The sequence below is a fragment of the Ochotona princeps genome, chromosome 17, assembly GCF_030435755.1.
Source record: "Ochotona princeps isolate mOchPri1 chromosome 17, mOchPri1.hap1, whole genome shotgun sequence".
Classification (NCBI taxonomy): domain Eukaryota; kingdom Metazoa; phylum Chordata; class Mammalia; order Lagomorpha; family Ochotonidae; genus Ochotona; species Ochotona princeps.
The window spans coordinates 29,892,450-29,908,650 of record NC_080848.1 but is presented as its reverse complement, the minus strand read 5'-3'; the positions used below and the strand labels follow the sequence as shown (position 1 = coordinate 29,908,650).

The following is a 16,201-nucleotide window of genomic DNA, read 5'->3' as shown; positions in this document are numbered from 1 at the left end:
GTCAGGGTAGAGGAAAGGATCCATACAACACCCGTTTTCCAGCCCTCAGAGAGACCCGTGAGTCTCCGGGAATCAAGAGCAGCTACAGCTTGGAGTGGGAGGGGGGTCAGTTGTGACCTTTCTCTTCCTGTGTTCTGTGAACGTGCAAGGTTCAAGCCGGCTGCAAAGGCGCTGAGGGAATCAGTTTGCAACCTCAGGATTCACTTGTTTGTCCATGATCATGCTTAGATACTGGCGAGACCTGGCGCTGTGTTAGGATCCAGGAATATAGCCTGAGCCATGCCAGCTCCTGCCTGGACAGTCCAGGGGGTGGGGCATGTGTCTGCAGAGCTTGTGGGAGCTGGCGGACGGTGTGGAGGCACAGAAGACCACTGGCAGGAAGGGTCTGAGCCCACGGACTCAAGACCTCTCTCCAAATGGGCATGCCTTTGAGGGGTGCAGATAAAACACGACCTCAGCAGAAAGTCAGGGAGCCCAGCCCTTCTTGGCCGCCGGAAGCAGCTGGTGAAGGGTGGTCTTAGAAATGTAATCTTGTGACCGAGAGGCCCAGGGCAGGGGCCAAGGACAGGCATTTCCATAAGCCCTCCCTGGAGTGTGCTAGACAGGAAGCTCGTTTAGCAGAGGCCCCTGGAGAGTAAATCTCCTGGGTGCTGATTGGTAGGGGCAGCCCCCAGGCTCTCCTAGGCTGGAACAAGGATGTGGGGGCAGAGCACGCTTATTCCTGTCGCTGTCCCCCTCACCCAGGCAACTGAACAAGGCTCTCATTCAGCCCTCGTTTCGAAAGTTAATTCCAAGAGCAGTGGTCTTGCCCACGGTGAAATTGTAACAAGGAGTGCCAATTATGGTGAGCTGACGTTTAGCAGGCACCATGCTGAACCTGGGAAAGTGTGCAGTGCTGGCTAACAGAAGAGGCACCTGCTGGGGCCACCTGGCTGGAAATTCAGTTTCCCAAGGAAGAGAAAGTAGGGCTGAATGGGGGAAATGGGGGTAGCTGGAGACCCATTAGGGTAGAGGCTGGTCGGGGAGGGGCAGCTGGGACACCATGACTCTCAGGAGAGGGGAACAGTGACAGGCCCTTGAGCGGAAACACAAAATCCCTTCCCTCTATGGGACCTCTATGGGGAGGCTGGGAACCAGGGGCTCTGGGCTGGGTGGGAGGCAGAACTTTCTGGAGCAGCTCCCTGAGCAGGATGAGCTGGAGACCCCCGGGGAGGTGTTAATGAAACGGAGAAGCTGTGAACAGACCTAGGATTCCAATCTGACACCTCTACCCCAGTCCCACCAGTAATGAGCTGGGACCTGCCCTCCTCCCCTGGGGGAGGGGTGGAGGAGGTTGGGGTTGGAAAGTCAGGGAGGGAGTCAGAAGCCTCCTTTCATTCTGTTATTTTCATCAAAACAAACACTTCATATTTACTGGGCAACTACTATGCCCAGTACTGTGTGAAATCTTGCGTGTCCATCCCACCATCAGTCTTCCCCTAGAAACCTTCAACCTGTATGTCAAGTCCCATTCGCATCTCCATTGTACAGATGGGAGACAGGTGCCATCCAGCAACTGGCCTAAAGCAGGCCCAACACTCAGGACTTACTCAGAAGCCAGCGTTCCTCGTGCACTGGGATTCCACATGGGAGACTCGCGTGTGGTCCTGGAGCCGGCATGGGGATGGTGAGCGTGGACAGTGTGCCCACTAAACATGCCCTGAAGTTCTGGAAGACAGGAACAAGGAGGAGGATCCTAACTGACATCTGGGCTCCCGCAGCTGCCTGGAAACCCTTTGCAGATCTCCCTCCCACGTGTGTGCAGTGAGAACCGGGCCAGGGAGCAGAGGAGGAGGGCACCCCAGCTCTGCCCACCGCCAGGCAGAGGGGTTTCTGCTTGGTGTTGTGGGGGGTGTCTGAAGAAACAGGAGAGGTGGCTGGAAGACCCCTGCCTCCTCACTCTGGGACGCAGAAGGGCTGAGCTGCTGAGTGGAGTCCCCTGTTTGTAAACATGGTTAATCAGGGATTAGCAGATGGGCATGCTAATTGCACCTGTGGAAGTGAGAGACCTCAGGGTTGATTACATTCACAAACTGCAGGGCTCCCTGGTGCCTGCCTCTGCGGGGAAGGGAGCTGGTTTAGAGCCCCAGCCTGGGGGTTGGAGAGCTGACAATTTAGTTTCCTGCCAAAAAATCCAGTCCTAGCAAGGGTGTTTTAGGCACAGACTTCTCTCAGGGCGCCTGCAAGTGTCAACCAGCCATTGGGTGTGGCCGGTGAAAGGGGCCAGGCAAGCAGGAGAGCACTGCCCAACACCATCAACTCAAGGTGGACGGCAGGTAGGTGCTGGTGGGAAAGGCCAGCAGCCTGCCGCACGGGCCTGGGGAATTTCTGCAGGGTAGTGGTCTCCTACAACCTATAGCACAGACTCCGAAGTGGACACTGTTGGCTATCCTCATTTCACAGAAGACAGGGTTGGAACTTGAGGGGCGTGCCCACATGTACCCCATGGGAATCCAAGCAAGAACCAGGGCTTGCTCATAGCCACTGCTGTACCTCCTCTGGCTGTGTCCTGGGCCTGCCCTGCAGGGGTCAGATGGACCTCCCACCCAGCCCCTGCAGACAAGGCCCCAGCTACTCCATCTCCTGGATCATGAACTTACCCTTACCTAACAGTGTCTTCAGGCCAGCACTGAGCTGGCAGCAGAGGCCACAGACGGAACTCCAATCTCATCCCTGTTCCCCACCCCCTCAACCCCCTTCCACCTTCACCCTTTCCTAGCTTGGAACTGCCTGGAACTGCCTGGGTGTGAACTGCCCGCATGACCTGCCTTGGTGTGAGCCTGTGTGAATCTACAGCCTCAGTTAGACTCCCTTTGGTTGAAGTGAGCCTACTGCCCAGGGAAGAGCCCCAGGCCTGACTGGCCATCAGCCCAGGGTCAGGACCTTCCAAACCATCAGGCACAAAAAGCTGCTGAACATCATGCACAGGGCAGGCGAGACAGGAGTTCACCGGCAGGGTAGGGGCCCTGGAGCCCCAGTAGCTGCTCCCCTACATGGAGGGGTCATCGGAACATCTGCCTTGGTTCTCATCCAGAGAAACAACAGGGATGTGTGTGTGTGTGTGTGTGTGCAGATTTACTAGAAGCAACAGGCCCATTACACAGGCGGGCAAGCCTCCAGACGAGGAGGCAGAGGAGATGAGCCTCAGGTCTTGCTCCAGTCTGAGTCTCGACGCTCCAAGGCCAAGGTGCACCTGGTATCTGTCTCATTGGAGGGCCAGGAGCCTCAGGACCCAGGAAGGCACTTGACCCCAAAGCAGGGAGGCTTCCCTCCGATCTGTCTTCAATATAGGCCTTCTTGCACCCGCATGAGGGCTACCCACTGCTTTACTGTCTGTTGATGCCTACATTTATGTGAGAGGCGGGGAAGCACACAGCTAGATTCCATCTGCTGGTCTGCTGCCCAAATGCCCCCCATGCTGAGGCATGGGCCAGCCTGAAGCTGGGATGTGGGAACAACCATCTACTGGAATCCTGTGGACAGCAAGGAGCCCACTACTCCAGCCATGACCACTGCCTCCGCTGGGTGTTAGCAAGCAGCTGGAACCAGTTCAAACCCAGGTGACTTTGACACTGGATGTAGCCATCTTGACTGGCATTCTCAACACTCGCCCAGCCTACTGATTTCAATGTTCATCTCCATCCAGAATCACCCTCACAGGCCCTTACCCCAACATCTGGGCACCCAGTGGCCCAGTCCAGCTAGTATGTAAAACTAATGGGCACAGTGGGCCCAGATTATCAGTGCTGATCCTGAGGTGCGCAGAACACTCTGACATTGTTCTCTCATTTTCCGAGTCTCCTGTTGAGAAAGAAGCCATGCAAAACACCTGGGAAGCCCCTTAGGCATGTAGGAAGGCAGTCCCGGCACAGACCCAGATACAAGGGTGGGAATGAGGCAGCTTCCTGGGTAGGGCAGTGGCACCAGGGATGGCAGTGTCCTCCAGCACACAGTGCAGCGAGCCCAGACGCTGCAGGTGTGACATCTCTGGTGACAGTGTCTCGAGTGCACGCTGAAGTCAGGATGGACACTGGGCACGGCCATCAACATGCCACTTGGGATGCCTACATGCCGCACCAGGTCAAGCTGCAGGTGAGTCGGATTCCTGGTCAAGTCCTGCACCCTGGGAAGCAGCAGGTGGTGGCTCAAGTACTTGGGTCCCTGCCCCTCGGGGTGGGACTCCCGGCTTTGGCCTGGCTCTGCCCTGCTGAGCGTGTCTGGGCAAAGAGAAGCAACAGATACAGATCTCAATCCCTCTGCCTTTTCAAACAGGATGAATCCTGATGCCGAGATGTGGCCTGGCTCTATCGCATTCCACCTCTGGCGTCCACCCTGGTGCTGTCCCGAGCTTCAGTGCTCACACTGGGGCTCCTGCCCTGTCTGTGGCACCTCAGGGAGGTGGGATAACTGGTCTGGGTACCTCACGGTCCTCACAGCCGCCAGGGACAGGGCTTTGCCCGTTGGATGGTTCCCTGGGCTGAGCTGGACTGGCTACCGCAGAACTGGTGGATGGGAGGTGGTTGCTGCTGGCCTCTGGCTTCTTGCCCCCCATGCTCCAGGTGACCTCAAAGGCTGTGGGCCACAGAGCGAGGCTGCCACCTAATGGAGATCAGAGAGAATCACCCACTCGCTGAGCTGCCTGCCAGGCTTTATTGGTTCAGTGGAACAGTCTGTGAGGTAGGTGCAGGCCACCAGGCACACAGATGTAAGGACATGAACCCAAGGCCACACTGTGGTGGCCTCCACACCAGAAGGCCTCAGGCTCCATGGCACTCATACCTTTATCACCCTGGCCCCTGCCACTCCCCTGTGGCGTCCAGCGATGCTTGGGAGGACACTTCCTCGCTGTCCTGGCCCATCCCAGGAATGAATAAACTCCCAGCTCCAGTGGCAAGTCCAACACCAAAGCAGGAGACTGCACTTCTGGGGCCTGTGGTCAATGCCCAGACGAGGCACAGGCCGCTGGGGGCTGCGAGCACACATCCTGACCGCCCAGGGACAGTCGCCACTTGGGCCTGGCTTGCCTGAGCCTGACGGCAGCCCTGCCCACCAGGCTGCTCTTGGTCCTTCAGCTGTGTGGGGGGGGTTCTGTAAGAAGCTGCCCTCTCTCCCTGTGCGCAGGAAACATCTTCCTCTGGCTGCAGATGGAGTGCAGAAGAATCCCTGGAGATAGGAGGATGTGGGGGAAAAAGGCAGGTGGGGAGCAGAAGGGGCACGCAGGAAGCCCCTTGTTTCAGCCCAAGAAGCTGTTCTCCACTGTGCACAGCAACCCAGGCACAGTGAGGTGGGCTGCTGAGGGCAGGGGAGAGAAGCTGTAGCCGTGTGACCAGCAGGGGTGGAACCCGACTCACCTGCAGCCACGGAGACATTGAGCGACTCGAGCCCAGCGGGCAGCGGGCGGCCAGGCAGGATGGTAAGAAGCACCTGGCAGCAGGCCTGCACCTCAGGGGACAGCCCAGAGCCCTCGTTCCCTGCGAGGCGCAAGGCGCAGGGTTAGGGTGCCCCAATGGGACTCCCCCTGGGGCTCAGAACCCAGAACCCTTGCTGCTGAGCACAGGGGTGTGGGGGCAGTCACCTACCCAGGACTAGCAGTGTGGGCTGGTCCCACAGGAACTCCAGGCAACTGGTGACGGGGCTTTCAGGGGCGTGGGCAGTCTCGGGCCCCAGCGGCCTGACCGTGCCGGTCACCAGCCAGCCCTGCCGTGCTCTGGCCTGTGAGGGGGAAGGAGGCACAGTGGCACTCAGGTTCTCCAGACACAGGAGATGCGAGAGAAACGAAGAGACAGCAGCAAAGGGCTCCGATCAGGAGACCACTAGCATCTGCTGGAATCAGCAAAGGTGACTGGGAGAGAGCACCCCGAGAGGAAAGGCGTGGGCTGAGGACGCCCCCGAGGCTGCAGCAAAGGGGGAGGGGGAGGGGGAGGGCCTGGTGACAGGGACAGGCTTTGGCTCAGAGGAGATGAACAGAGGGAGGGGCACTGCATCCTGTGGCAGGTGGATGGGCACCTCCAGGAGGAGCCAGGCCCCAAGGGCCCAGACGGCCAGGGGAAGGGGCAGGTGTGGCGCCTGGTGCTCAGATAGGGGGGCTCAGACAGGCGTCTTTGGTTTGTTTATTTTTGTTCACTTGTCCAGGGAAGTGAGGACAGTGAATCCCATCTCCCATCAAGCTTGGCCAGAGTCCCCCTGAAGGGGGTCCCCCCTACACGAAGGCAAAGCCAGAGACACAGCAGTGGCCAGCAGCCGCAGGTGGTTACTCAGCAATGGGAACGTGTGGGTTAACGTTTTTACAGAGAACTATAAAATAACCTGCTGCTAATATTCCTGATGCCTACATGTCAAAATACATGATTGAAGTTATTTTGCCTGTTTTTATTTTTTCAACTGTTACTAGAAAAAAAAAAATCTGAAATCAGGGATGTGCGCTACACACATGCACACACGGGATTCCTGACAGACCAGGTTAGGGGGCGCAGCCAGTGCGGAGCAACGCTGCCCCCTGGTGTCCACCACGGAGAGTGCAGCTGAGGACAGGTGCAGGCACTCCTCCAAACCCGCGTCGTTTAAAACATCTGGGCGCCTTCCTAGATGGAAGGCGGATAGCTCCCTTCGTTCAAAGATCCTTTCGGGGTGTCCCAGACTTTCTGTCCTCTGCTGAAGACTAGGCAGGGAACAAGAAGGCTGAGGTAGCGGCAGAGGCCTGAGCCTAGGGAAGCCCTGCATCCCACCCTCAAGTCTCCACCTTCATACAGGGCTCCCTGCGTCTAGCACGCTCCCCTTCCCAAAGGGACAGCAAAGTCCCTACTGCGTCCCCTAACCCGTCAGTGCCGGCCGAAAGCCCTTGCAGGGGCTCCGGCAGCTCACCTCGGTGCCTTCCCCCTGTCGCCCGCCATTACCTGTAAAAAACCGGCTAGGTCATCGGTAGAGAACACGTCCATCACCTCCACAGCCCCCGCGCTGGCCTTGCTGACCACAGGGGTGAGCGGGCAGCTGCAAGGGTCCCCATTTCTCACGTTAGGCTGGGTGGCCTCCGGCCCAGCGCCTTTCCCGCCCCGGACCCCCAAGACTAGGGGAGAATGTTAGGGACCACGAGGGGACTGGCTGCGGAAGGGGCCAAGGGGCCACGGGGGTGAGGACTACGGCTGCGCCCCTGTTGGGGCCCCCCAGGGAGGCGCAGGGGCCTTCGTGCCTGTTTCTCCGGCTGATGACGATCTTATCCACCCCGAGGAAGTGAGCGGAGCGCAACACCGCCCCCAGATTCCGGGGGTCCTGGAGCCCCTCGAGGACGAGCCACAGCTGCTGGGGGACGTCGCCTGGGCCCGCCTCCATGGTCTCCGTCCAGGGCCGGGGCCGCAGAGGGCTCACTTCCATGCACACGCCCTGGTGGACCTGATAGCCGCACAGGGCGTCCAACTTCTGCCGCCTGGCCCGTAGAACCGGGATGTCCCGCGCCTCGGCTTCCCGGAGCAGCTCAGCCCGCTCCCCCTGCAGCCCGGCCCGGCCGGCTTGCAGCAGGAGCCGCGCCACGCGGCGGCGGGCGGCCCGCAGGGCCAGGAGGCACGGGGACAGGCCGAACAGCAGCTCCCGCCGCGGGCCGGGCGCCAGGTCATCCATCGCCAGGCGGCCGAGCTCCTCCCCGCCAGGCCGCGGCCCACGCCGCGCCGCCTGGGACAAGGGGCGGGTGCCCAGGCCAGCCCGGAGGGCCAGGAGCAGAGCCATGGCACCTGCGGCCCTGCGCGCTCGGGGGCCCCTCCTGGGTTCCCCGGCGCTCACCCCCAGACCCCGGGATGCGGAGCCCCGACAGAGACGCACCCCGACACCTCCAGGGCCCGGCCCAGGGCCCCTCCGCCGCTTCCGTGTCAGGCGGCGTCTCGCACAGGCCTGGCCTCCGGGGCGAAGCCACAGCGCCCTCTGCGGGCCTGGCTGAGCGGCGACGGCCTCCACGCGCCCAGCGGTGTCCTCCTCCACCGTGACCTTGGAGACCCCGGGATCCCCACACACTAGCCGGAGGCACTTTCAGGGGATGGCGGTTTCCCCGGGGACCTCTTGTCACTAGTCGGCAGGACCCCAACAACAACCTTCTATTCCTTGGCGGCCGAGTGTCCTGAGTGATTCGGGCAGGAGCTGTTTCTTCCAGCCCACCCCGCTCCCACATGGACTTATGTGTCTGCACAGCGCCTGCACATCCTGGACTGCGGCCTGCACATTCAGCTGTCTACTCTGTGTCTTTAGCAAATTCCTACCCATCCTAAAGACCCATAGGAACCCAGCCCCTCCCCTGAGGCTGCCCACGCGCAGGGGGCAAGCCTGGGAACCACCTGGAGGAAATTCTGCCAGCCAGGCTCCTGGAACACAGAGACTTCTGAAACCAAGGTGGGTGGGTGTGATTTTTTTTAATGATCACAGTGAAATCCACTGGGAGCCAGGCCCTGGCACTCTGCCGCCATGGACAGAAGTGAGTGATGACCCCCTCAGGTGGCCCAGATGCCAAGATTGGAAGGGAGAGCTGGGAAGGAGGGAGAGGGGGTGCAGTGGGAGCGGTGGGGCAGGGAGTAGAGGAAGCCTGGAGCACAGAATAAAACAAAGAGAACGTGAGGGCCTCCCTCTGCCCCACGGAGTGCAGGAGGACAGGAAGCACCCCTGTGGACCTCAGCCCCTCCCCCAGAGCAGAGGGACAGACGAGGACAGCAAAGGCTGCTCAAGAGCAAGGGGACAATCAGTCAATCCCCCTTCCCAGTTCATTTTTGTCACATCTGCAATGGAAACAATTTGATAAGATGATACAAAAACCTCCAACAAATTTTTTTGCCCTTGGTGGGAGTGGGGACAGGATGAGATCCATGGGTGCAGAAATCAACATCTAAAATCCAGAGGCAGGAGCCAAGCTTTGAAGGGTGGGGGCGGGAGGCACTCCAGGCAGGACACTAGGTCACCTGCTCTGTGGGTCTCATCTGGATGTCTCCGATCTGTGGAAGGCACAAGGCTTGGGGCAGCCGGGCCCCCCAGCTCCCCACCCCTCACACCTCCCTGGTCCCTTCCTCTGGTCTCCTCCAAGGGAGATGCCCAAGGACACTCACGTGGACGTGCGGAGGGGCACTGAGGACGAAGACAACAGCCTCAGCCACATCCTCGGCTTTCAGACACTGAGAGCACCGGGCAGGGGTTGAGACCAGGATGCAGGGGACCCCGTCCCCTCCGGTGCCCAAGTCCTTCCCTGGTCATTGCATTCCCACCCCAGCCCTCGGGGAGGGGTGACAAGCTGGCTGGCCAGGTTCCCTCTGCCTGTACTGAGGGATCAGGTGGCGTCATCAGGCCTAGAGGGAAGCCCCACCTTGATGTGCCCATAGGTGGCGGCTGCTTTCTCAGGGTCCTTGTCATAGAGTCTGAAGGCGAACTGTGTCTCCACCAGGCCTGGAGAGATACACTGGGCCAGCAGAAGGGGCTGCTCAGGGGCGGAACTTTACCAGGTGGTGGGAAGAGTCGGGGGAACCGCAGGAGAGCACAGCCAGCACAGCCGGTCGGCGGCCCACCACTGCCGCCTCCCACCATGCGGCCATTGCAACAGTGACCGTGATGCATGCTACGGAGCCCTTCCTGTGTGGCAAGTACGGATTCTACAAAACCGTGTCCCTAGAAGCCTTGGAACCAAGTAAATATCAGCTCCACTTGATGGATGAGAAGGCTGGGGCTCTACGAGGTTCAGGGATTTGCCCTGGGTCATGCAGTCTTCCTGGTTTCTAGCCACTGTGCACCTGCTGTTCTGGCCCCTGCTTCTGCTAGGTTCCTCCCACCATGTTCCCCTCAGGTCAGCCCCTCCTACCCGGATTCCAAGTCTGGCCACTGACTTCCAAGTGAGGGAAATGAGGAATGAGCAGACTCAAGGTGTGCAGAGCCAGGTGCACAGATGCTCTGCCCAGCACCACTGTGGCTCCGCCCAGGGCCTGGATGTGGGCTTGCTAAGCATCCATGAGCGTGGGGCGGAGGTCTCTGCCCACCCTGGCCCCATCAGGGCTAGCCACACCCTCACCGTGGCCCGGATGTGGCTCTGGGCCTCCCGCAGCTCTTGCCTCAGTCCCTCTGTCAGCGCGGTGACAGCGTACTTGGTGGCGCTATAGAAGTGGGTCACAGATTGGGGTACCACTCGGTGGCCGGACATGCTGGGTGGAGGGAGGGGAGGGATAGCAGGTGAGGCCCCAAGGAGAGCAGAGGTGTCCCCTGTGTACCCATCAGTCCAGCCCCACCAAGCAGAAGCCACCTAGAGGGGCTCTCTGGGGCCAGCTCCAGCCCAGTCATCCAGCTTGTTATTCAAGCAGCTCCTGACCACCTCTTCCTCCCTGAAGGCATCCTGTACTGACCACAGGATGCAGGGTGTCACTTAGCCTCTTAGCCTTATGTGGGTGTTCACTGATGTGGTTCAAACACAGGCCACATCTGCCCTCAACCCCCTGAGCCTTGCTCTGAGCAGGAGTAGGGCTGAGGCATGGCCTGAGCACTGGGGCTATCAGCCCCGGGACAACCACCACATTGCATTTAGAGGGACAGGCCGAGCGGCCTACCCTAGCCAACCAGCGACTCACACTTGACCCTGTCATACCTTCCCTCCACCAGCATTGTGCCACATGGGTATTAAGATCCTAGATGAGCTGCAGCAGGTCATGCCGGCCGCCCTCACCTGTTGATGTTGATGATGTGCCCATCGTCCACCCCGCGCTCCTTCATGGACTGGTAGGCTTCCCGGGTGCAGATGCTCAAGGCCAGCACATTGACCTGTGGACCAGGGGAGGCAATGGGATGTCTCCAGCCGGGGGCCACTGAGCAGCAGCAGGGGATGGGTGCGGGGTCATCCCGACCCTACACGCCCTGCTGCAGCCACCACCCACTGCTGCCAGCAGAAGCAGCTGCTTCCTGGCTGATGCTCCATACTCCAGCAAACACCTTTCCCTGAGCTGAGACACTCCCAGCTGTCTCCCCTACAGAGTGGCTGGGACCTCTACCCCAGGGAACCATCTTCCCTTCCCCAAGTCCCTACTCTCTACCCCAGTTCTGGCCCCGCACCCTCCTGGGAAGCTGGACATCCTCCCTAACACAGCTGAGACACCTCCCTGTGCAAGCATGGTCACAAGCCCCTTCAGCTCCTCAGCTATGCTCCCCTTCTGCTCCTCCACCCTGCCCGTAGGTGCCCACAGACAACCTGACCTGCTCCCTGGGGCCTGTACTCTGCTGCCCAGGCACAGAAGCTCCGGGTCCCTGCCCTTGCTGGCATGGAGGCCTGAAGAAGTGCCTGCTGGTGGCGCCTGGGCAGCCCCACCCGTGAGGCCAGCAGAGATAAAGCTGTCAGCAGGTCCTCAGGCCTCTCCTCTGGGGAAGCGGGGGCGGGGGTACCTGAGAGATTAGATGCATCTACTTTATCAGGTGCCAGAGCCAGGGGCACGAGGGACAAGGCACGCTCAGTATGAACCTGCTCAGTGCTCATGGCAGAAAGGACCAGGAGGCCTGGGATGGGGGCCTACTCAGCCCTGCTGCTAATCTTCTTAGTGGGGTGGCTGTGTGGGACATGAACGTCCATCTGTGAGAGCGGAGGGAGCAGAAGTAGATGCCTTGGGACCACGCTGGGGCATCTCCTGTGTCCAGGGGATGGAGGACCCCAACAGACTCAGACGGTGTTCCTGCTGGAAGGGGCCCTGCACGGTCTGCAGTCACACCTGGGTGAATGCGGGCCTAGGTTTGCAGATGCTCCTACAACAGCAGGGACCATGATGGTCACCCCTAGAAGGCTCTCCTGGACGAGGGCTTCACTTTCTCCGCCCGCGGCTTCCTCTCCAGCCGCGAGCATCTATCGGATATAAAGGATTCTGAGGGAGAGCATGGTGTTTACACTGTGCTTTCAAGTTTTCTGGATACTTTCTGTGCTGGTCTCACCTGACAGCACACAGTCAGGCGAAAAACCTGTGACCTGAAGGCCGTGTTTGCCCCTGCACAGCTTTGAAGCATTTTAATACCTGCCCAATACACACTAGAAAACTTTGTTCATCTCAGAAATACAGGCTGGAGCTAAAGCAGAGAGTAAAACAAAAATATTCTGCCCTTCTGGAAATGTTGTTTAGTGAATGGGAGAGGTGAGGTGTCAAACCAATACACTTGCCACCCCTATGGGAGAGGTACTGAGGTCTGGCCTGCCGCCCTGTGCCCACACTGCCATGGGCAGCTCCTTGGGCAGGGGCTGCGTGTTCTTCCAGTCCCTACAGACCTCCCTGAGCCACCTGCCTGATCTCAGAGTGGACGTAAGTGTCCACTTCAGTGACGTGTGATGAGACTGAGGCTCAGAGGGGACGGCAAAGCTGCCTGAAGTCACACTCATGGGTGGGGCTTTGTTCCTGGTCTTCACATAAAACCTTGCTACCAAACGCCCACAGAGCAACACGTGGGGACACTAAATGGTCAGCATCTCTCCCACACTGTTCTCTCTTCAAACACAGAGAAATTAGCCCAGACTCTGAGAACCAACCCCAGGAAACAACAAGTCGAAGCAAGGGGTCAATCAGCTATCGACTGCTGGGCAAGCAGCAAGAGCCAAGGGGATGCCCCAGCTAGGCCCCTGCAGCTCCCAGAAGCCCCCGGGGTCCTCCTCCCCAGGCCTGGAACTCTTACATTGAGCATTTCCTTCCAGCCGCTGGTGCTGCCTGAGAGCAGCGTGTCAGGCCGCCCCAGGCCGGCATTGTTGATGCAGATGTCCACGCCGCTGTGCTGGGAGCGGATAGCCGAGAACATAGACAGGATGTCCTCCTCGTTGGACAGGTCGCATCTGTAGGGGATCAAAGTCCCGGGGTAGCCTGCACTCTTACATTCAGCGGCCAGCTCCTATGAAACCCAACAGGGGTCTAACTGGGTGAGCTGCTCACTCCCACACCGCCACACCCCGAGACACACCTCCCGCCTCCCCCGCCACTCAGCCACCTTTCAGCCCCACAGGGCATCGGGACTGCCCGTGTCCAGAGCTCATCCTCTTTGGTCACAGTCCAGGGCATGAGACTACCCCGTGAGGGCAGCAGGGAGCAGAGTGAGGACAGCAGCGGCTGTGGGTCTAAGGAGGGCGCCCGGGCCCTGGCAACAGGCAAGTTTTTCTACCTCTTCCACAGCACAAGCGCCTTCTCTGCCCTTGGGCAAAGAGGCACCTGTCACCTGATCTCACGCTTCTCCTGTGGGTGCCAAGAGCCACAAGCTCCAGAGCTCAACATTCTCTTCCCCACAGTGTCAACCAAGCCTGCCTGAAGGGCTCAGCTCTGAACTGTCACCTTCCCTCAGACTACACGGGTGTCTCTGGCTTCTCAGTCATACCCTCCAGAAAAGCCACGACTTTCAGGCTCTGCTCTCCCTGCCCACCCCCTGACCCTGACTTCCTCGCTCCAAGCCCTGTCACCCCACCCTCCACCCCAAGGTTTTTCTGGAGAAGCTGCGAAGCCGGCCAAATGGCAGGTGGTGTGGAGCTATTCCTGTGCCCCCCTCTGTTCACTGAGGGAGTTCTGAAAAAGCAGCTTCACTGACAGCTGACCGCAAGGGGAGCTGGCCTTTGGAAGCTGGGAGAACACGGCTGCCTGGCCTTGGACTCCAGGGACTGGGCACTCGAGCCCCGGGAAGGGGATGGCCTCGGTGTGTGGGAGGGGGTGGCGCAGGGCACCCTAGAGGAAGGCCAGCTTGGCCAGCTGTCCTGGCACAGAGTCCCTTCCTGCTCCCAAATCAAGCTAAGAATAAACCCAGGCTAACCAGGTGACTTAGGAGTGCCTTTTCTGCTTTAACTCCCTAAGTTCAAAAGGTGTGTCCTCTAGGCCTCGGAAACCCTCTCTCACAACCACCTCAGGGATTATCATCTTGCCTTCTCGCTGCGCCCTGTGCCATCTGGCCCATTTCTCCCACGCCGCCCACCCCAACCTCACAGGATCTGAGCTCTTCTCAGCGCCCTCCCATCAGAGGTGTCATGATGGGGGAGTCATCATGGGGCTCAGGGCTCCTGGCCGGGAAGGAGCAGGGGGGCAGGAAGAGAAGGCAAGAGTGCCTTCACAGTGAGGGGAGCTGAAGGTCCCACCCCCGGGCTGGTTGGGGCTGGGATCCGAGTTCCTCGGGAGTCAGGGGACAGGCAGGGGCAGAGCGGGGCACTGGTGAAGCCAGGTGACCTTGGGATTATCTGGGAGGTTGTAAAGCATACCTTTGGCCGGTAGCTTGGGAGGGGACAGTCCTCCTTCCTGGACACCTTCTGCCCCTGCCCCCACCCAAAGAGGCCTTACTCTTTCCCCGCCCGGGACTTTGAGCTGTGGCAGACACAGCGCTGCAGCTAAGCACTGGCCAGAACCCTCAAGGTAATCTTGCCAGGGCAAACCCCAAGATAACCCAGCATGGAAAGTGCTCTCCTCGCTGCCAAAGAGCCCGCTTCACTTCATTGTTCTCTGGGCCCTTGCAGCTTATAGTTGGGGGGTGGGAGGGCTCCCTGGGGGGTCCCCACCCCATGGGAAAAGCCAAGAGCTTTTCACTCTGCTTTCACACTGCTTTCACGCCTTGGGGCCTACATGCCCCCTGTCCTTTCCACCTATTGGGTGCCACCTGAGACAATGAATTTGAGGAAGACTCACACATCCCTCAGATCCCTCACACTCAACGGTTGACTCTCCAATGAGGAAAGTGGAGGTGGGGGGAGCTCAGAAAAGCTCCTGGGCCACTCCTGGATCCAAACTCAAAACCTCTAGCCACTACTACTAGGGAACTCAGGGAGCTCTTGGGACCAGCAATTCAGTAACGAACCCGGTCACCCAGAATGGAAAGCATTTTCCCGTTCCCTGGCCGCCTAGCAAGGCCATGGGCTCTGTCTCCACCTTTCCTCAGGCCAATGTTCCAGGCAGAAGTGGCGGACAGGGTCAGGGGTCAGAGATCTGGTTCGCTGGAGCAGGGGCAGTCACGACTTGACGCTAAGGAAGAAGTCCTCCCTAAGCGATCCAACAGGCCTTCCCCAGTAGGCATCCCTCCCGCCTGCCCTCGAGCCCGCTGCAGCTGACCCTGGGCAGCTGGCAAGGGAGGACAGGGTCACGTCCCGGCTCCGGGCCCACCCCTCCCCCATGGCCCAGGGCCCGACCCCGCGGAAACGTCTCCCGGCTCCCAGGCCGGGCCTTACCTCGATATTGCCCACGGTGCGGGCACAACCCACCACCTTCAGGCCCTGCTGGACCAGGGCCCGAGCCACGGCCGCGCCGATGCCCCCCGAGGCTCCCGTCACCAGTGCCAGCCGGTCACGCCACCGCTCCATGCCGGCCCTGGCCATGGTCCCGAGCCGCCCTCCCACTTCGCTCCGCAAGCCGAGCACTGGCACCGCGGAGCTCCGCCCAGGGTCACCGAGGCTCGGCCGCTCCCTGGCCGCCGCCAACCCGATCGCGTCCGCGCTGCGACTCGACCCGCCCCCATGCTGGCCGGCCTCCGCCCTCCGGTCCTGGGCGCCCGGCCACATCCCGCCCGAGGACGGCCGCTCCGCCCCTTCCGGCCCCGCCCGCCCCGGCCGGCGCAGGGAACCGGTCCTGGCGGTTTGTGTCCAGCTTGGCCTGTGCGCTCTTGCTCTGGGGGAGTTGGTGCAGCTGGGCTTGCTGCAGCCCCGGGGACGCGCGCGGCAGGCCTCCTTGTTCCTGAGGTCAGGACACTCAGAGTGACTCTGGTCGGTGGCTGTGCAAGAATTATGCCCAGAAAAGGCTGAATTTACCATTGGGAAGGACTCTGTACCTTATCTCCTCGCCAAAGAGAGTTGAATGGTTAAAAATGGAAGCATACGGTACCACGTGTACTGGAATATTCTGGCCCTAAATGGCCCAACATCCCAGCAAAGCCATCAGGATATGCATAATTAACATTTACTGCTTACTCTGTTTGACATTTTAAATGCATGAACTATCTGCACAGCCACATATGAGGCAAAAGTCATCTCCACATTAAAGAGAAGTATACATAGGGCCAACACAATGGCTCATTTGGCTATCCCTCCCCTTGCAAAAAAGCAGGGTGCAACATGGGTGATGCCAGTTGTCTCAGCTGCTGCACTTCCAACCAGCTCCCTGCTTGTGTCCTGGGAAAGCAGTAGAGGGTGAGACCCAGAAGCTCCTGACTCCTAGCTTCAGATTGGCTCAGTTCTAGCCAG

General features: G+C 59.8%; 2 protein-coding genes across 2 annotated transcripts; both read right to left on the bottom strand.

Annotated features, from left to right (window-relative positions):
- Positions 1–4,666: 4,666 nt before the first annotated feature.
- MRM1 (mitochondrial rRNA methyltransferase 1) lies at positions 4,667–7,813 on the bottom strand. Its single transcript, XM_004591184.2, has 5 exons — positions 7,226–7,813; positions 6,933–7,026; positions 5,619–5,751; positions 5,391–5,510; positions 4,667–5,202 (listed from the first exon to the last, which is right to left on the bottom strand). The coding sequence occupies exons 1-5, from the start codon at positions 7,753–7,755 to the stop codon at positions 5,108–5,110; spliced, it is 972 nt and encodes a 323-aa protein (XP_004591241.2). The 5' UTR covers positions 7,756–7,813; the 3' UTR covers positions 4,667–5,107.
- Positions 7,814–8,410: 597 nt separating this feature from the next.
- DHRS11 (dehydrogenase/reductase 11) lies at positions 8,411–15,476 on the bottom strand. Its single transcript, XM_004590950.4, has 7 exons — positions 15,194–15,476; positions 12,685–12,894; positions 10,709–10,803; positions 10,064–10,193; positions 9,368–9,460; positions 9,114–9,179; positions 8,411–9,002 (listed from the first exon to the last, which is right to left on the bottom strand). The coding sequence occupies exons 1-7, from the start codon at positions 15,338–15,340 to the stop codon at positions 8,961–8,963; spliced, it is 783 nt and encodes a 260-aa protein (XP_004591007.1). The 5' UTR covers positions 15,341–15,476; the 3' UTR covers positions 8,411–8,960.
- Positions 15,477–16,201: the final 725 nt, after the last annotated feature.

Coding starts and splice junctions, on each gene's coding strand:
- MRM1 (XM_004591184.2), bottom strand. CDS start 7,755: ATGGCTCTGCTCCTGGCCCTCCGGGCTGGCCTGGGCACCCGCCCCTTG. Junction 5,511..5,618: donor GCCCACACTGCTAGTCCTGG/GTAGGTGACTGC, acceptor TGCGCCTCGCAG/GGAACGAGGGCTCTGGGCTG. Junction 5,203..5,390: donor CAATGTCTCCGTGGCTGCAG/GTGAGTCGGGTT, acceptor TCCTATCTCCAG/GGATTCTTCTGCACTCCATC.
- DHRS11 (XM_004590950.4), bottom strand. CDS start 15,340: ATGGCCAGGGCCGGCATGGAGCGGTGGCGTGACCGGCTGGCACTGGTG. Junction 10,194..10,708: donor CACATCATCAACATCAACAG/GTGAGGGCGGCC, acceptor CCCTCCACCCAG/CATGTCCGGCCACCGAGTGG. Junction 9,461..10,063: donor AGAGCCACATCCGGGCCACG/GTGAGGGTGTGG, acceptor CTGCTGGCCCAG/TGTATCTCTCCAGGCCTGGT.